At 25.2% G+C, this 21,019-nt stretch overlaps 1 protein-coding gene across 1 annotated transcript; it reads left to right on the plus strand.

Annotated features, from left to right (window-relative positions):
* The first annotated feature begins 377 nt into the window (after positions 1–377).
* LOC126908390 (putative sodium-coupled neutral amino acid transporter 11) lies at positions 378–17,447 on the plus strand. Its single transcript, XM_050690413.1, has 9 exons — positions 378–717; positions 4,168–4,255; positions 11,736–11,945; positions 14,788–15,040; positions 15,138–15,223; positions 15,406–15,567; positions 15,630–15,892; positions 15,998–16,081; positions 17,056–17,447. Exons 1-9 carry the CDS (start codon positions 628–630, stop codon positions 17,236–17,238), a joined length of 1,419 nt encoding a protein of 472 aa, XP_050546370.1. The 5' UTR covers positions 378–627; the 3' UTR covers positions 17,239–17,447.
* The last annotated feature ends 3,572 nt before the right edge of the window (positions 17,448–21,019 follow it).

Genomic DNA, 21,019 nt, shown 5'->3' on the forward strand with positions numbered 1-21,019 from the left:
TAATAATTTTTCTAATTTAAAAATTTCCATCTTGAATAATTTCAATGTGGATTTATAAAATTCTAGTCTTAGGATTACAATAGAACTTATTTATATTTATCTTATATTAAAATTGTTTTGTGTATTTCAGTTGTGATTACTGAATGTCTACTGCATTGCACACAACAATTATAATTTCGCACGGTATACGTTTGTGTAGTTCCAACGATGTGATTTGATATTATTAAATATTGTAACATTATTGTTAACTAATAAAAACACTGAAGCGCTCGTGTATTTGATTTGTACTTATCTGATAACAACATGTACCTAACAATTAGGTAATACAGATGTAGTGGGGTACAGTACAACGACTTTATAACGTTACCTTCGACTGCGAACAAATATAATCTACAGTCTAGTATCCGATGTGTTGTGGTGCCGTTGTGGTCGCTGATTGATCATTTCTCATCTCAGCGTTAGTCGTTTTGCGCCACCGTCGTACAAATATACAGTAGGCTACCTTCGACAGCTTTACACCTTGTGGTGTGATTTTGAGTCATAATCGCTTTCGCGGTCCCGCCAACGGGTTGTACCGTGTTTTTACACATATGAAGCTATCTAAATTGGTTGACAACAGCTGGCACAATGTGCTCGATGAACACCAGCAGAGAGTGCCTGGTCAAACCGTCAAAAAATGGTTTGGACGAAAGAAGTTACATACTACAACGTGCTCAGGTGGATATTTTAATATGTTATTTCTTTAAAACTTCATACCATACTTTCCCTCCGACACATTCATTCGAATTGTTTAACCTGTTTTGAAATCAAACTGCTGTGTTTAATATATATTCCATCGCGAGAATAAAGCATCGCCTAATATCTAAGTGGGTGCTCGCTATTATTATAACAATGTCAAAGTTCCTAAATTAGCAATTATGTATCACTTTATTACAATATAATAGCGCGTTAATCCATAATTTTTCAAGGCTACGGTATCGTTTGCCTATTTGAAAATTGTTTACACTTATAAATTAAGTCATTTAACATGTTATCGATGATAATAATAATAATTGTCACAATTACACGAAACACGTCGAATCTGAATGACTTGTCATTTTAAAGGTGTGTGAAATAGAATAATATATCTTCAGTAGCAATAATGTATTTTATTGCTACTGAAGATATAATTTTATTAAAGATAAAAACTAGTAAAATTATTATTTTTCAACTTGTTTAAAATTTTTACTATACAGAGAAGTATGATAAAATAGCTTTTACTTTACTTCTTTAAAGAGTAATATATTAAGCGTTTTAAAAATAGTATATGAAACAGTTTTTAGTCACAAGAAAAAAATTAATAAAAAATCGTTTGATCATGCCAGAACAAACGAGAAAATTAAAATTAAACAAAACCCAGTCATAATAACAAAATATTTTTTACAAAACGAAAAATGGAAGATATATTTTGGACTCAATAATTCTAAATATTAAAAAATTATTATTGTTTTTTTATTTTAAGAATTTCAGAACAGTTTTATAAATAAAATTTTCATTTAAAAATCACTTTTTGTACCACTTTTGTTACTTTATATTTTATTACTCTCTAAATTATTACAAATAAAATTAAGGATATGAATTTAAAGTAAAATAATACTAATTATATTCCTATAATAAAATATTTAAGTCGTCCAGTTTCAAAAGAACGTATACCCAAAATAAGTTTTTTGGGCCAATGTTCTTTTGCAATTGGACGACTCATTTAATACATATTTGTAAAATTATAAATGTATTTTTTGACATATACCACTAAGTACTTGAGTCATAAATGATTACAATATTTATCTTAAAAAAAAAATGGATATAGGGTAAACATAAATTTAAATCATGTAAGTTATGAAGTGTTATCAAAACAACTTGAAATATGTATATTTCTCAATTATGTCTTTGTTTAGGTATTTAAATTAATTAATATAATTTTTTGATAATAGCAATTTAATTCTAAAATCAAATTAATTTTCTTAATTTATATTATAAAAAAGTGATTTCGGCTAAAAAGAAGAATTATTCAAAAAATAAATATAAACAATATAATATAATAATTGTTTATTTAATAATATAATATAAAACTATCAATTTTTTTTATTATCCGTCACTTATTGACTCTCACAGAAAATTAAATAATTTGACTTACTTTTATGTAAATAACTTTATAATTTAATTGCTAATCACGATTATCACGGGTATTCAACAGGTTATTTAGTATAATGGAAACTTTATGTATAGTAAAGAATAATTTTACTATCTAAATTCTACTACACGTGACATCACACATATTAGTTTTAAGTAAATTGATAATAAGACATTCTTATGTTCAGATTTTTTTAAGTACCTTTTAAATCGATTTTTTCATTAGACATAACGAACATTGCATTTATTGCTTATGTGATTGCATTTATAAAATTAATGTGAAATAATTTTGAAAAGATCTCTATTTTACTATTTAGTTTTTGTAAATATAAACTACCTTCCCAATAGATAAACATGTCCCAGTTATCTAAACTTCTAATGGTTTGTAAATTTACTGCTTATAACTTAATAGCAGAAGATTGTTATAAACCTGTTTAAAATTATCGTTATTTTATGACGAAGGGTATCGGAAAATAATGCATTGAGGTGTAATAAGATGCATCAATAACGTATTACAAGTATTTCTCTATGAATTCTTCTATCTCTTTATCCTAACACCAGATTAATTGTAGGTTTTTTGACAATTTTGTTCCAGAATTAAAATTCAATATCTTATTTCAACACTTTTCAGTTATAGTTTCTCAGCAGTTATAACATTTCTATAAATCTTAAAATATTTATTTGAATAATTCTTTAACGTGCACTTGATTTCATCATAGTTATTTAATTTAATTGATCCGTAATTTTATTAATATATTCACTAATTCAAATGTTTTTATTTAAAATGAGATTCATCTCTGCTAAATAATTTGAGTAAATAAAGTCAGGATAAATTTATTTGAAGATCTTGAATAATTTGGCCTTAGTTCTTTTAACAAAATAAATAACTTTTTGTTTTCAATCTAAAAATATAGCTTAAAAATTTTAAAGTCAAATTTCTTTTTTATTAAATTTGATTGTAAGAAATACAAAGAATTTTTTTTTTAATTTTAGAAATGAAATTAAAAAATATTTTGGAAATAAATGTTTTATTTTAAAATCAAAACATTATGGATTTCAAAATAGATTTGTTTCGTACTTTAAAATTGAGCTAAAAAAATCACATTCAACATTTCACAATTAATGAAAAGATGGTATAGATTACTTATTTCTGAAAATATATACATACGACTAGTTGTTCAATGTAAAGTTGTATTATATTAAGTTAATGTTTATACAAATTAAAAAATAAGGAAAACTAAAAGCTTTTTCATTACGCGAAAATCAAATTATTCACCTATAGTATTGATTATATAACGTTAACCAATTACAATTTTCTAAAAAACCCACCGCAAATTAAAAACAAACCGAATATAGGTTTATTGTCAAGTTTTTGAGTGATTAATTTATACGAGAGAAAAATCCTATTGTTAGAATGCAATATTTTAAACTATAAACGTACACAATAACCGCGTGTCCATCGCACTGCTTTTTATTAAAACTTAACGACATGAATAACATTAAAAATGTACAACTTTTGCATAAATATCGTTGAAAACTTATAACATAATCATTTGATATTTGTAAGAATATATTGAGGTAAAAAATTAAGAATATCCGAAGAAAATAAGTAATAATAAGTGAAAATTTTATTAAATTATGTTACTTTTTATTATTATTATTTTTTATCCAATTTGAACCCAAAACAATACACATCAAACACTGCCGCGTGACCGACTTGGGCACACCGTTTCTCTTTATTATATTATTATAATTACAAAAACAGGAATAGTAGAAATAAAAAATTGCTCATTTTTACATGTACTTGTATAAATGCAAATTATAATAATAGGAAGTCATTTTTTTTTTAAACATTAATTTGTAATCTATGTTATGTTTTATGACATCAAATAAACATATATTTCATGAATTTCCAAAAGTATTATATTATAATTTACAATATTCACAATTATACCTACACTTGACCTAAAACTCATTCAAGTTCATATTGTTTTTTAGACGATGGATCAAGGCGACAATCTCAAAAACTGCCCAAAATTTGCGAGTTTCAACTACATCAATTCAATTATTGGCAGCGGTGTAATTGGTATGTAAATTTTATACACTTTATTTTTTAATTTAAAAAATACATATGTGATTTAATTATATTATGAAATCATATATTTAACCAGATATTTTCTTTTTATCTTTTTAAATATTTTCTCAATTTATCAACCATGAAGTGAATTTTGTATTTATCTCTTATGCTTTATAAGGGTGTCAACTTTATTTTTTCAATTGGGAACATGTATAATTAACTAGCTTACTTATTAGATAATTATCTAATTAAAAAATGTTATTATTTATTAATAATTAAAAATAATAACTTGGGGTGAAGACTATCACTTTTATCGCTAGACATATCTTAGCCTTACTTCTATTTCCGCCTAAATATATATATATTTTAATAATTATTGAAATATTGGTCCAAAAGTTGTTATCTAGTTAAAGTTTTTTTAATTAAATCATTATTTAATAATTAAACTATTTGATTATGTACGTTGTCATTTGAAAAAAATTAAGTTAACACCCTTATAAGCAGTTATATAAAAGATATTTAAAATAAATAACATGAAATAATATTTAAAATACGTAATTAAATACTCCATTCCTTAAATGTTTCTACTCTAATACAGATACATCATAAAAGTATTAAAAGTCCTGTCAATTATTTTCAAATATTTTGTATTATTATATTATCTATACACCATTGTCTCCATGAAACAATTGCGTAGCTATACATTTTGAAAATTTTTGAGAAATATATATATATATATATATATATATATAAATAAATAAATATATATATATAAAATTGACACATTGATGTTAAATGTTTTTGAAATTATTTTTTGAAACAAATGAGTTTTTAAAAACCTAGATTTATTGTTTTGTAAATTTATTTAGATACTTTTTTTGTGTTTGAATACTGTATTTTAAATATTTATTTCTACGATATTTTTATTTTTAATTAATTATAAGATTCATGATAAAAGAATCGCCCTGTATTTGTTTTTGAAAGAATAACAATTATCACTAATTTACCATATCACAAGTCATTGATTTTTGTTTTATCTTATATTATATTGACTAATAATTATAAAATAATTATAATATTGAAAAATTAAATCACACATATTTTTTTAATCAAATGGCTGAAAAATATTTTATCGAATAATTTTTTACCGTGGTTTTAATAATCCTTTTAAAAATTCCGATTTCTTATATTTTTTAAACAATTACTAATGTTTTGGTAATTTTGTCTAGTGGTACTTGGGATTCGTTAATTGTTTAAATTATTTTCTAGACAAGATAAATCTTATAAAACTATTGAATGTCCAGCGGACTTACAACTGAATTCATTTATGACTTGTTTTTTTACACTAAATGTTTTCAATCTTATCAAGCTAATATTTAATTAGGCTGATATAAGCAATTAAACTATACAACAATTTTACTTATTTTGAGTTTTCGAATATGGACTTATTAATACGACGGATAAACAGGTTATTTGAATTTTAAAACGATAAGATAATCTGTAGACATTCTAAGTTAATATAGGTACACAATGTAATAGTCAAAATTATACTAGAGAAATTCCATACAGTTATCTATAAAAACTGTTTTGTATTGTTTAAAAATAAAATATATTGCTATAATGTGATTTATTAAAATACATAGGATGCAGTTCGTTTATTTTTTTTAACTTTAATTTACTTCAAAAGTGTGTATTATGTACTTTCATATATAATTATATATTTTGAAATATAAAATAATTTTTAAATAAAAACGATATGATAAGATTCAGTTTTACTACACATGATATTAAACGATTTATTCATTAAATTTTTCTTACCAAAAACCCACCTAATTTTAATTTGAAATTATTAATTTTTTATAATTGTAAAATCAACAAGAAAATTCTTAAGTATACATATACATAACTCAAATGATTAATATATATTTAATATTTTCTATAATAATGTTTGATAGCAAGAGTCCACTTATGTTTAAACACCATTAACTTACGGCTTATCAAGAATTATTCTGATCCTAAGCATTTAAAAATTACTATTTTGACTCTGGATACCTAATATGTCAAGTTTCATAAATACAATTTTTAATAAATTACTAAAATTATTATTAATTATTTATAAATGTTTAACAGTATTTTTTACTCTGTTTGAAATTTTATTCTAAAATTCAATTTTAATTGCTAGATTATTTGTATTAAGATACATTTTTTTATTTAATTATTAATAGTAGCTTATTATATTCAATACAATTGATCGTATCATCCAAAGACTTATTATAAAATTAAATAAATATTTGTGTTTTCAATTTTTTTATTTATAATAATTCAAAATAAATTGTGATATCCATTAAACTAGGGCTGTTCGTACGATCTAGGCTTTGAAAAAATAATTTTTCATAGGATATCACTATTTAAAGCACCCCAAAATTAAGCTTATAACATGTTATTAACTGAACAGACATTGTATAGTTGGTAATAAAGATACTGATAAAAAAAAAGTCTTCGCTAAAAACGTTTGTAGATTCTAAGCACAGTACCCTAAGTGCTTAATGGATAATGTACTCTTACTATTAGATCCCTTTTTTTCGCATGCATTACTTTTGCAAATTACTGAATGCTGTTTATTTGCCATAAATCATCATAATATACACTTACGTCACATTTNATGATTAGGCCACATGATTACTCTCTAATAAAAAATATCTCCTTAGTTGTTAAGATCTTTATCTAAACAAAATATTCTTTTATATTTTAGATATGTGGATGATATATTTATATTACTTAGAAGTAATAATAAATATGGACGCTTATCCGATAAAATTAAACATTTTTTAAAAGTATACATTAAGAAAAAAAACAAATGTACTAAAATAAAAACTTCTTGTAATATAAAATATAAAATAATTATACAAAAAAAATGTGATTTATATATGTATTCATGATTTTACATACACCGTCTAATATTCATTAGAATATAATAATATTGTACATTAGGTGTAAGTATTTATCAACAAATTTTATTCTATATAAGAAATAATGTTCAAACTTTTTTATATGAACTATTATTATAAATATCGCATATTTTTCAAGATGGAGCTTATCCCACATCAAGCCATCCCTAATTATGCCAATAAAAAAGCTGAAAAATTATCAACAAAATAACATTTATAACAAAATAAATAAAAAAATACAATTACTCTTGAAATACCAAACGAAAATAAAATACATTTCCTAGACATTAAAATTTACTTAAATAATAACACATTTGGAAATTGCACATATAGTACAGTATTTGAAACAATCTAAATTAATGATGTGATTGATAACAATACTTAATTAAACTTTTCTAAATTATTTTATTTTAACATTTACCTAATTTTTTTTTACTTACTTTTACGTTTACCTAATATTTGTTTTTTTTTAATTTTTTATACATAATTTTGTTGTATTACTTTATTTAATTTTATAATTTTGTTCGTGTGACATTTAATATATTCTATGCTGTAACCTAATGATAACTGAAATTAATAGTTCACTATTTTTATACTATTATAATTTAGATTTACTTTTAATTTTAATAAATTATCATTTAGTAATAATTGTTTCTGATATAAAGTATTTAGGCCAGTCAACGAACGAGTAATTTTGGCGAATGGCGGAAAAAATTCCCAACCAAATTTTTTTTTTTTTTAAGTTGAATTAAGATATGTATAATGACATACTAAAAGTCCTCATCGAATGGACTTGAGCTTTTTTTTTTACAGCCTCGTAAAAGTTCAAAAATATGAGCTTTTTAATTTTCTCAAAAAATATTTAACTTACAAAAAAAAGTTTCGTACAAAAGTTGTTTAAAAGACAATTTTAAACAAAAAAGGTATATGATATTTTTTCATTTAAACAAATATTTTTCGAGTTACATTACATTTAATATGAGTACTAAAATTTCCAATTTTTAGCTTCGATGCGAAGCTGAGAAGNTAATTTATCAATTAAACAGTTAGTTATTACATCGTCTCCATAAAGACAATTAAAATCATTAATTTCTAATGTTTTCAAAATATTTATTAACGAATGAAGTTTGATATGATAGGTTTCAACTACAAAATTAAATCATTTTACTTTGTAATTTAATAATTTTTTTAACTCTATTTGTGTGTGCTACTACTAGACTATAATATTACAAATTTTTTTGTAACATGTTGCTATATAAATCATTTCTAAAAAATTGATTGTTTTTTTTCCTGAATTAACAATGAATTTTTACAAATATAATCAAATTTTATAATACGCTCAATTGAGTAAATCTTTTTAACAATTTTGTTTTGATTGGTTCATTTAGTTAAAATAAATCATTAAAATTAATTAAGTTCTCAATATTTCAATTGTAGAATCTTATTAAACAATCTAAGTTACTAGGAAATTATTATTATTACATNAACAACAAAAGTTCCTAGGAAATTATTACTATTACTTCTATTTAAGTTAATTATTACGATAAAAATGCAAAAAAATATTGAGCTTTTCTGATAAATTTACAATAAATAGTAATTATAAAACTTTTTGACTGCATATTAATTTTAATGATACCATTTTTTTAATTCTCATAAAATGTTCTATTTAATGATTAGGCCAGTCAACGAAGGAGTAATTTTGGCGAATAGCAGAAAAAATTCCCAACCAATTTTTTTTTTTTTTCTAAATAGGAAATTTGTGGATTATTCCAAAATAACATCAACTCTTATTTCTAAAGTAACACCAACATCAACTCGCATTTCTTTAATTATATCCTTATTAGTAGTTCTTTGATTTTAAAATATAATATATGAATAAATGCTAATTATAGTTTTTAAATTTAGTATGAAATTGATATTCAATAATTAAATATTGTAATTTAAACGGAGAAATTATAAAAATAATAAAGAACTTATAATTTGCTTTACTTTTATGTGTATAAAAATTTAAAAGGCTGGATAGAATAATTTTCAATAAAAACTGTTTGTTACTATAAATAAATGCACTGGACTACAAGGAACTTTCATCAGAAGCAAAAATATACTTTAAAAAATCAACTTTTTGCGTTGTTTTTAAATCTGCAATTAGACTTTTTCTATCACTTCTAATTTTTAATATTATTACTAATTACATATAAAATAATAATTAAAAGAAAAAAAGATTTGTTTTCAAATAATTACTAATTAGATTTTTAATATGTTAAAAATTCATGTTTTTTTTTACAGCCTCACAAAAGTTCAAAAACATGAGCTTTTTTAATTTTCTCAAAAAATATTTAACTTACAAAAAAAAAATTTCGTACAAAAATTGTTTAAAAGACAATTATATACAAAAAAGGTATATGATATTTTTTCATTCAAACAAATATTTTTCGAGTTACATTACATTTAATATGAGTACTAAAATTTATATTCCATTTTTTTCATTTTACGATTACTTTTTATCATGTTATACTTACATTAGACACAATGTTATAAATGCATATTTGTGTATGTGTGAGTTTATTTATTTATAGTATTATTAATGTGTAGTGTATATTAAGATACAACCGATAGAGTAGGTAATTGATTTGACGCTATATTGTTTAAACCCAACTAAACGCCAAATTGTACATGCCCAAACAATTATATTATGTCAATTGCCACCGGAATTTCTGGTAATCTTTTTCTTTTTCTTTGCCTTAATTCCAACTACTTGGGTTTGGTCACCCTCATCCTAAACTTCCACTTGACACGATCTCCCACATCTTCTGCGCTCATATTAGCTGTCCTCATATCGCATTCAATAACATCCCTCAATCTCTTTTTTGGTCTTCCTTTACCTCTTCTTTCTTCAACATTCATTTCTATAGCTATTCTTACAGCTTCCAATTCTTCTCTCCTCATAACATGACTAAACCATCTAAGTCTATTTTCTGTCATCTTATCCACGATTGATGCAACACCTATACTTCCTCTTATATGCTCGTTCCTTATCCTATCTTCTCTAGTCACTCCACTCATCCAACTAAGCATTTTCATCTCTGCTACACTCATTTTCTGCTCTACTTTCTTATCAACCGCCCAACATTATGAACCATACATCATAGCTGGTCTCACTACGTTGTTGTAGAATTAACTTTAAGCCTCATTGGAATTCTTTTATTGCATAAGACACCAGACGCTTCTCTCTACTTCAACCACCCGCACTTAATCCTGTGTCTTACATTCTCGCCAATACCACCGCTCTTTTGTACTACTGATCCTAAATACTTAAAACTTTCTACCTCCCCATTCACACTCTTGCCTATTTTCACTGATCTCCTCATTTCACCTACCTCATGTTCTCTTTTGTCAACCCAGCCAGATTTTCTGGTAATGATAAAATTAATTGTCATAAAGTGTCTAAAATTGGTCTTGTTCTAGTAGTATAGATGATATGTGACAGTGATTAAAATCATTATCAAAAAACAATGTCTTGATGCAAATCTGTAGATAGTGTTTAATTTTAAAATTTTAATGAATTATTATAAAAGCTACATGATCTCCTATTTTCTTATTTATATCCTAAATACAAGTTATATGCATTACTAGTGCAAAGTATGTAATCGATGGAGGATTTCTCCACTATAAAGTTATTTGACAATAGTATCAAAAAAAATTTTTTTCCATTTTCTTATTCATTTTCCCATTCTAAATTTTGATAGAATATATCTTCAACAAAAGTACAATATTCTTAATCTTCAATCTTTATTTCTATTGAGTTTGTACGCCATTGACCTTTGCAATGTTCACATATAATAGAACATTAAAGCCCTGTTTTTTGGCAGCCACAATTTTTACCAGCTCCAACAACTGACTAAAGACTGTTTTATGATAATTATCTTTCTTATTAGCAGAAATTCGGGTGGCAATTGACATAATATAATTGTTTGGGCATGTACAATTTGACGTTTAGTTGGTGTTTAAACAATATAGCGACAAATCAATTACCTACTCTATCGGTTGTATCTTAATATACACTACACATTAATGATACTATAAATAAATAAACTCACACATACACAAATATGCATTTATAACATTATGTCTAATGTAAGTATAACATGATAAAAAGTAACCGTAAAGTGAAAAAAATTGGAAAATAAATTTTAGTACTCATATTAAATGTAATGTAACTCGAAAAATATTTGTTTAAATGAAAAAATATCATATACCTTTTTTGTTTATAATTGTTTTTTAAACACCTTTTGTACGAAACTTTTTTTTGTATGTCAAATATTTTTTGAGAAAATTAAAAAAGCTCATGTTTTTGAACTTTTGTGAGGCTGTAAAAAAAAAGCTCAATTCCAATCGATGAGGACTTTTAGTATGTCATTATACATATCTTAATTCAACTTAAAAAAAAAAAAAAATTTGGTTGGGAATTTTTTCCGCCATTCGCCAAAATTACTCCTTCGTTGACTGGCCTAATTCTAACTAAAGGATTTTTATTTTTTTAGGTATACCATATGCGTTTAATCTATCTGGTGTTGGTCTGGGAGTAATTTTGCTGATAATTGTGGCGATCATCACAGATTATTCGTTGGTCCTCATGTTAAGGAGCGCGCATATAAGTGGTTCTTTTTCTTATCAATCGCTCATGAAATGTGCTTTTGGCAAGTGTGGCTATATAGTTCTTTCGTTTCTTCAATTCACCTATCCTTTTATAGGTAATTATAATTAATTATTAAATACTAAATGGAGATGAAAACAATATTTAAGGATACAATCTTCAAATCAAAAAATTAAAAAAAGATATAAATATATTAATAGAGTGTTTGGTAATTAAGGAAACGGGTTTCTAATGTTCTCATTGTTTGTAATAATTTACCTGTTTCCTTAAAATATTGTTTAAGTGAATATTAAATAATAATAATCATTTTTTTAAGTTGTTTGTTAATTAGTTAAATAGGTCAAATCTCATATTTTTTTACAATTTTACTTTATAATTTATGTTTTGAAATTAGGTATATTATTTATTTTTATTGCTAATACAAAGAATAAAAATAACAAATATTTTTTTAAAATATTTAATTAATTAAAGGCTTGATGGTGTTATTAACTAAAATTTTTTTGTAATAGTTAAAATATTTTTTGAGTTAATTATATTAAGTATTATTTGGTTTAAATAGTTTTGGTGGTTGTGTCAATGTTCATGACATTATTCCTTTAAAATTAATAAAATTGAAAACTGAATTCAAAAATCATTTTAATTATAAAAAGAGTAAATGATAGTTAAACTAATCATTTTTAATTAAATTTTTTACTAATTATTATGATTTATTTACTGACATTAAGATTTATAATATTTCGAGATATTCTTAATAATTATAAACTTTATTCTATCTTAAAAAGAAATCTATGAGCTTGTTCTGACGAATCATTAGTGTTTTCTAATTAGTTATTTACCGATGATATTAATGTACAAATTTAATATTTTTTTAGACACAAAAAAATTACCTTATCTATAGTGCAAATAACCAAATAAAAGGTATTTGTGTGTGTCATCTTATATAGAGAAATAAAACTATAATAAATTAATTCATGTTTAATTAAAAAGGTTATAAATTCTACTTGATAAGTTAATAAAAAAAATTTTCAATTTGTAGAATAATAAAAGATTTTAAATTGTAATTGAATTAAAACATATGGTTACTACTTTTTTATTCGATTAATAGTTTTGAATTCTATTATAAAAGCTGTTTAAACATTGATTTTTTCAACGCCTTTCGTTAAAAATAGGTTGATATTTACAAAGATTTTTATATTTATTTAGCGAGTGCCATGTTTAGTAAATTATATCTGATGTTCACATACAAAATTATTTAAATTTGATACAAAAAATGTGAAATAAACGTGTGATAGTAGAATAAATCGATTACTTTTTTGTAGTGATGGGAAATATCGGATAATAACAATCGAACTATTAGATAGTCATTCAAAAACTATTCGATAGTTTATGCTAAAAAGGAACTGTTCGGTTGTATAAAAATAATTTGAATAGTTATTCGATAATTTAAAATATTCGAAAATGCCCATCACTACTTTCTTGCCAAAAAAAATGTTCTAGAAATACCTTTTTAATGTAAGATGTAGATTCAATAGATAAAAAACTTAAACTTAAGAGAACTATTTTTACTTATTTTAAAATAATTATTTTTTTTACTGTAATCTAATAGGAAGAAATTTTTTATTTTACTACAAAAGTCTCTAAAATATGTACATTGTATTATTCACTTAAAATCCTATATGAATCTAAATGATTAGAATCGATTCCAAACAACGACAATGTCAAATAATTAACAAACATTTTTAATAGTCGTTAAATTTTTTGTTTTATGAGCAAAAACAATTTGTACAATATTTACAATGAGTTTTATTCCTGTCAAGTAAATGTACATGCTCGAGTAAATAGTACGCAAGGAAGCCACCCATTGGTAAGACCCAAAAAAAAAAAAAGAAAAAATGTATTTTAAATTTTTTGTAACGGTTTTATGTTATTAGGTCACGATTCCAGTTTCTTTTGAGTCTGTGTGAAGGGTTATCGGGGAAATTGGTAGATTACATTCGTTTTATTAGGGGGTTTATTATATTCGAGTTAATTTTGACTGGAATCTTTTTTACTGTATTTGGCAAGTTTGTTAACTATTTTAATTTTTACATCTTTATGTAGGTTGTTGTTGGTTATATACTAAGGGGCATTAGTTAGTATTCGAAGTGAAATGTTTTGGAATGCGTCCTGTATTGGACGTATACTTTAGGGCTTTGTAGGCCCTCAAATTTGAATACTATAAGACAATACTAGTCCTATAATAGACTTGTAGATCAGAATTTTAGTTCTAAGTGGCAATTGGACTTGAGAAGAGGGCGGAAAAGATGAAGTCTAGCTTTGGCTTTTTCTTTTATCCTTGAGATGGGGACACCAAATTAAGCGCTAATCCAACATAATACCAAAGTATTTTGTTTCATCCTGAGTAGGGATTATAACATTATTGATTTTGATAGCTGAGCATATTTCCAAAAAGAATAAAAGTAACTTGATTTGAAGTTTTTTTGTCAATTTTTGAACCACAATTCTATATGGTCCACATGCGCATGATGGTAATGGGCTGCATCGTTGATATGATATGAGTATGTCGTCAGCAAATGTTGCTATCACGAATACTTTACTTGTATTATAATTGTTGTATAATTTTAGATACAATTTATAGTGTATATTACTAGATAAATACTTTTTAATCAATATATTAAAATGATTTTATTTTAAAAATTGTTACCAGAAAATTGTTTAGAATTGATTTTTTCAGATAACTTTTAAAAGACATCAGAAATGTCCCAAATAAGTAGATAATATAGTAATAGTATAATAATTTAGATAATATGTAAAATAAACCATGTTAATGTTATTTACAGAAATTGCATTTCTAAGAACTGTAATACATTTACCAATTGCAAATTAATTAATTTAAAATTTGAAAGTACTGATAGTTTACAATGTTGATATTTTTTTAGCGATGATAAGTTATAATATCATAGTAGGCGATACAGCGACTAAAGTGTTAGTACGTTTGTTTTCATTACCTCTCGATTCAATTTTTGCCCAGAGATACTTTGTTATAGCAATGGCTACAATATTTATCACCACACCTTTGTGCATGTTAAGAAACGTCGCAAGACTAGCTAAAGCGTCTATTGTATCTTTTATTATGGTGTTAATCATCTTTGGTACAATTGTCATCAAATATGAATCTCTTTACGAAGTCATGTAAGCTGCTTCACTTATATAGTATCAAGTATACAAAAGTACACTTTTGTACTTATCAAATAATTATATATTAATCGTCCATAATTTTTTATTACAGGTCCAAAACTGCTAATGTAGGTGACATTAGTACATGGGATTTTGCGCGTCCGGGTGCTATACAAGCGGTTGGAATTATGTCATTCGGTAAGGTCACCAGATAAATTATTTATTTAAGTCGATATAACTTAAAAATAAAAATTTTAAAAATAATAATCAAAACAAAATATTTTTTTATAACTAAAAAAAAATTAATTAGTTTTTAAGTGGATTTTTACACGTTAAGTCTTTTGCTATGTATTTTTTATACATAAAAATATGTTTTTCAGGTTTTATGTGTCACCATAATGTATTTTTGTTGTATGATTCTATTCAAGGAGCATCTCAAAATATATGGAACTGGGTAACTCATTTCGCTGTTACCATATCTGTTTCAATGATGATTGCTTTTGGACTTGTCGGTTACGCCACGTTTGGTGACTTGACACAAGGTAGTAACTGATTGAAATTTTAATCAAATTAATTGTTCATCTAAACGCAAATTTATGCATAGGTGATTTACTGGAAAACTATTGTTGGAACGACGATTTAATTAACATATCTAGGTTGTTGTTTTCGTTGATTACACTTTTAACGTTTCCGCTAGAATGTATGGTAACTAAAGCAGTGGTCGATCAAACACTCAGAGGTGGTACAGATCCTATGCCTATTCCTATGACAAAGAAAAGACACGCTATTATTACTTTATCAATTCTATTAATCACTTACTTAGTGTCTATATCAACAAATTGTCTTGGTATAGCACTAGAATTAAATGTAAGTCTTCTTAATTTAATGTAACAAATGATATTTTATTTTTTTCATCAACGAAATTTTAATTATTACGATAAACTATAATTTACAATTAATTGCTATTTTAAGGGTGTTATCGCTGCAATTCCTCTTGCATTTGTTTTGCCAGCAGCAATATACATTAAATTATCAGATGAACATTGGACCAACAAAGTTAGTAATTTATAAGTTTCAAATTTAAGTGTGATTTTATGTGATGAACATGAATTTTTTATATTAAGCCAAATATTGTCATAAATTTTTTATCATTTACTTAGAATACTTAAGAACTTGAATAAAATTACAAAATAATCATATTTGTAACATGGAAGTCTAGAACGGGCTTAGTCTTATCAAAATTCTGTTATAGTTCACACCAAAAACACAAAAATTGACTAAACTTACATGTGTATAATTATAGAAATATTTTAAAGGAAGGTATAATAAATTAGATTCCCAAAAATTTTATTCAATTCGCGCCTATGAAAACATCAGTTTAATTCAACATTTTAAAAGGTTTTGGTGTGACTACCAAAGCAAAAAATTGTATCTAGTGTTAAGTTAAAAATATTGTCTATTTAAGTTTAGTGTTCATACAATTACTCACATCATCATGTTATTATATTTACAGAGTGATTAATTAAAGATGAAGCCTTTATTTCATCTAAAGGTTTTTAAAAATATTGATTTAACTTTAGTAATTATAATCAATATCAAGTTTTTTATTAAAAAATAAAACGAATTTTCATTTTGAAATTTAATCAGAATAAATAATTTAAGTTACCAAAAATATTTACCTTTGATTATGAATTCATTGTAAAAAGATTTTGAAACTAGACAGATAAATTTGTAACACGTTTTAAAATTATATCATTTAATATACCTTATTCATGAACAAAAAAAACTTAAAACCTATTAACTTAAAATAAAAAAACATATTTTTAGACTAAATATTTTACTATTTCATTTTTTTAAAACTATAAATATACAGAGTGTTCAGAAGTTAGTCAATTGTTATAAACAATGAGAACAANATATATATATATATTAATATCTTTTTTTCTGTGACTAAATTTTGTGATAAATGTATATCTATAAGATTACACTAAAATGATCAAATTAGAAAATTAACTTATTATTCCTTTTAGATTCCTGCTTACTGTTTGGCATTGTTTGGAGCAATATTAGCAGCTTCTGGTGTAACACTGGTGATTTATGAAATATTATTTACCAACACAGACTCATGTGAAAATGCACATATAATGGAATACTGTAAATTTAACACTTCATACCGCCAAATCGGTGATTTCTTTGAGTTACCATTGAACTGAGTTTTAGTAATATATTATTACCTATATAATTATAATAATTCAAATAATTATATATTAAACTTTTTTTTTAACTTGTGATTCCTTTTTTCTATTGTATGTATAAAAATAAAACAATAGTTACATTTTTAAATAAATTATTACTTATCTCTGTTACTTATACAATTTCGTTACTAAGTTATTTGTTAATAAACGAAAATTATATAAAATTGTGCATTAAAATAAAATTAATGTCTTAATTATCTTAATGACTTATGTCCCTTGCTCTAAATCAATAAATTTATATTTTATTGAACTGCAATCACTGCTACTATCATTCAAATTTATCCTGTTCACAATTCTTATTATTAACAAATTATAATAAAATTAACATATTGCAAACTACACATCATAAAGTTATTTGAAATGAGATAGAATTATAAAGATGCTTGCCAGTGGTATACTAAGAACTCATTTAAAAGGGAGTGACTGAATTTTTTATTTTGGCATGTATGCTAGAGAACATTTTTTTTCTAAAAAGCAAAGTCATGAGGATTACTTGGATTTTTATCCCTGATAACCAAAAAAAAAAAGTTAAATAAATTTAGTGTCCCCATGATTTAAACTGAATGTACCTATGATAAGGACAATAAATTAAATTTTTAGTCTCAAAAAGATAAGTTTAACAATGTTACAAATTTAAAAGACTATTATGTAATTAATTGAAAACATAATAAAAACATTAGTTTTTATGAATATTTGAATAAGGAATTCATTGAATTTAACATAAATTAGTCTAATAGCACTTCAAATTTTTAAAAACTATAGAATGTTCAGTAAGTAAGGAAACGAGTTTCTATTATTTGATAGAACAATAGAATTGTTTTACCATATTATCCATAATCTCACTAAATAATTTTTATTTATGCTGATCCTGAGTTTTCTTTTTAACGTATAGGTGCTCAAACCTCAGTCAATTAAGCTCCGTTAAAAATTTAAACATAAAATTTATGTTAGCACAATTTGATGCTCCACATATTATGCATCTTATTGTGTTGGGTAACAGTTGCTCATGTTTAGGCTCGATGAGTTCTGTGCCGGGACAAATTTTTTTTTTCATTTTATAGTACATAACATAAGCTTTAATTTGAAATATGTTTAAAGGATGTAATATTTCCGAAACATTTTCAAAAGTTAAGTTGAAAAAGCTAGTTTTTGTAAAAAAGTTGATATTTTCAATTCCTTCCTGTGAGCAGGTTAAGTGTTATATTTTCATAAAAACGATAGTTACTGCTCGGTGGCTGAAACTATACTGGCGGCCTATATTGTTATCAGTCTGTTTTTATACGTTGGTTGTTTATCATATCAGTTGTTTACCGTATCGGTTGTTTATCATATCTGTTTATGACTCATGTTGTTTACCGTATCTTGTTTTTGTTGACGACTTTGTTTTTGATTATTGTTGTTGTTTTTGACATTCTTGGCATTTTGATCTTCCTTTTCTGCACCGACAGTTTTCCATTACGTTGATAGTAACTTTTTCTTATAATGAACTGTTTTCAGTGTCGTTAGTTGATTTTCTTTTTGTCAGGTGTATGATGGGTAACCAAGTTTTGCTTATTTTCCATCCGTCTTCTCTGTTGAAATTCTCTGGACATTTTTTGATTTCTATTGCCTTTTAGTACATTCGTTTGCCAAAATGAGCTTCTTTGTTTAGTATTTTTACTTTATCGAATTGAAAGTCATGTCCTTTGTTTTTAGCGTGTTCATCTACTGCGGATTTTTCTGTCCTTTGGTAATCCACGTCTTTTTCGTGTTCTTTTATTTTTGTTGCAAAACGAGGTGGACATAATGCCCATGCACTCAGGCCTGTTGGTCATTGTGCGCACCTTATACCGTATTGTCTTGATTCGGTTTACCCACCTAAGTGTTATGATAAGTATCATCGAAGTGTTATTACATTATATTTATCATTGTATAAGGAGTGGACTATCAATTCACCCATTATGGATGACCAAAGAGTGCTGTCTTTCCGGCGAAATTAAATAACTCTCTGTGTATTAGGTTTTAGTATCTTCTTTTTCAGGAAAAAGTTTACTCAAGTAATTTGATCTTAGTGTGTACAAGGCTTCACATCCGCACATAATGTGAAATGAGTCTTCTTCTTCTACTTCAAACTTTCTGCATAATGATGATTCCGATACCCCCATTGCCTAAAGATTTTAAAGCAAATGACCATGTCCTGGCAGAAGACCCGTCAAAGTGCTTATATGATATCTAGTCATGCTATTAAAATCACCCAATAGTAGACCGGGGGTCTTGATAAACATTTTAGATTTTCTAGGTACTACCAAGTACTTCCAGATTTTCCTGTGTTGTTCATTACACCAATTCTTCGGTAGCATTTTGAGTGATTGGCCAGTGAGTCCTACCACTGGTTCTGGTCCAACATAAGTGTTCTCTGCTCCTTTCCTTGCTAGAAAGTCAGTTTTTTCATTTCAAGTGACACCATTGTGTCTTGGTACTCATGTTAGAGTAACTTTATTGAACCTCGATAGTGATTCTAAAGTTTCCCTACATTTGAGGACAAGCTTTGAATTCACCTGATCATTACAGAGTGCTTTCAAAGCCGCTTGACTGTCACTTAAGATAGTTATCTTCCTATTCTAGTATACCAGCGGGTTCTGAGCCCCTATCAGTATTGCCATTACCTCTGCCTGGAAAACAGAGGATGTTGTGCCCTTTGACATGCTGACATTTATTCGCTTTTTTAAACCAAAAAATGCCAGCACCTACCTTTCCTGATTTTGTGGATCCATCTGTATATATTACAAATCCTCCTTTCTCAGTCAGGTGTTTAATATTCCATTCTCTATGTGTAGTGATTTCTACTTTGTAGGGAATATTATTTTTTACAAAACATTAACTATTGTTTCAATTTCCATTAAAAGAACAAAATAATAGATAAATCATTGACTGACTACTAAAAAATGTAACCCAACTTAAAAATAAATTCTAACCTAGCATAGTAATGTGTATATTAGTTTTTATTGATAGAATTCCCCAGAACTTTTAACGTTATTTGAATTGTTTGAGTTGTTATTTGAGTTGTAAGATATAATTTATGTGAACGCTCAATATATTTTGTTAAATTCAAATATATATTTATATTTTTTAAATATATTAATGAGAAAAACATAAATTATTTGACTTAAAATGTGTACGAAAATGATTGATTTTGTTGAATTTTACAAAACAGTTTTATTTTAGGATGTAACCTTGTTTTAACCTTTAAAAAATCAACAAAGAGAGTTAAGAAAGTAATATTTAATAGACAAGTTTTAATGAATAATTAAAGTTTTATTTCTACTTAAAATTTATATGAATTAATATTTTTTAGCTTTTAAATTTTGCTACATTCATTGTAATATGTATTATCAAATCAGCAAGGTATTTATCGTGTTATGCGGTTTAATTTCATCAATGAGTTTTCTTCCAATAAAAGAAAACAATATCAACGATAATTTTATTTAAATTCCATTAACATCCGTAAATTTCAGTTTAATGCATTAAAACCATGTTAGAATTTTTATGAAATATAATTATATAAAATTTGTATAAATTAATTTATATAGTTTTATCTTATTTGGAATATTTCTATCATTCACATGTTATACTATACAACGTAAATGAATTCATTACGTGGTAACTGAACAAAAACTTGTCATATATTTTCTGTTAAAAGTATTATTTATATACAGAGTGAGTCATTAAATCCAATAATCCAATAACTTTTAAACAAATA

Source organism: Daktulosphaira vitifoliae, unplaced genomic scaffold (genome assembly GCF_025091365.1).
Source record: "Daktulosphaira vitifoliae isolate Bord-2020 unplaced genomic scaffold, ASM2509136v1 Scaffold_5, whole genome shotgun sequence".
Classification (NCBI taxonomy): domain Eukaryota; kingdom Metazoa; phylum Arthropoda; class Insecta; order Hemiptera; family Phylloxeridae; genus Daktulosphaira; species Daktulosphaira vitifoliae.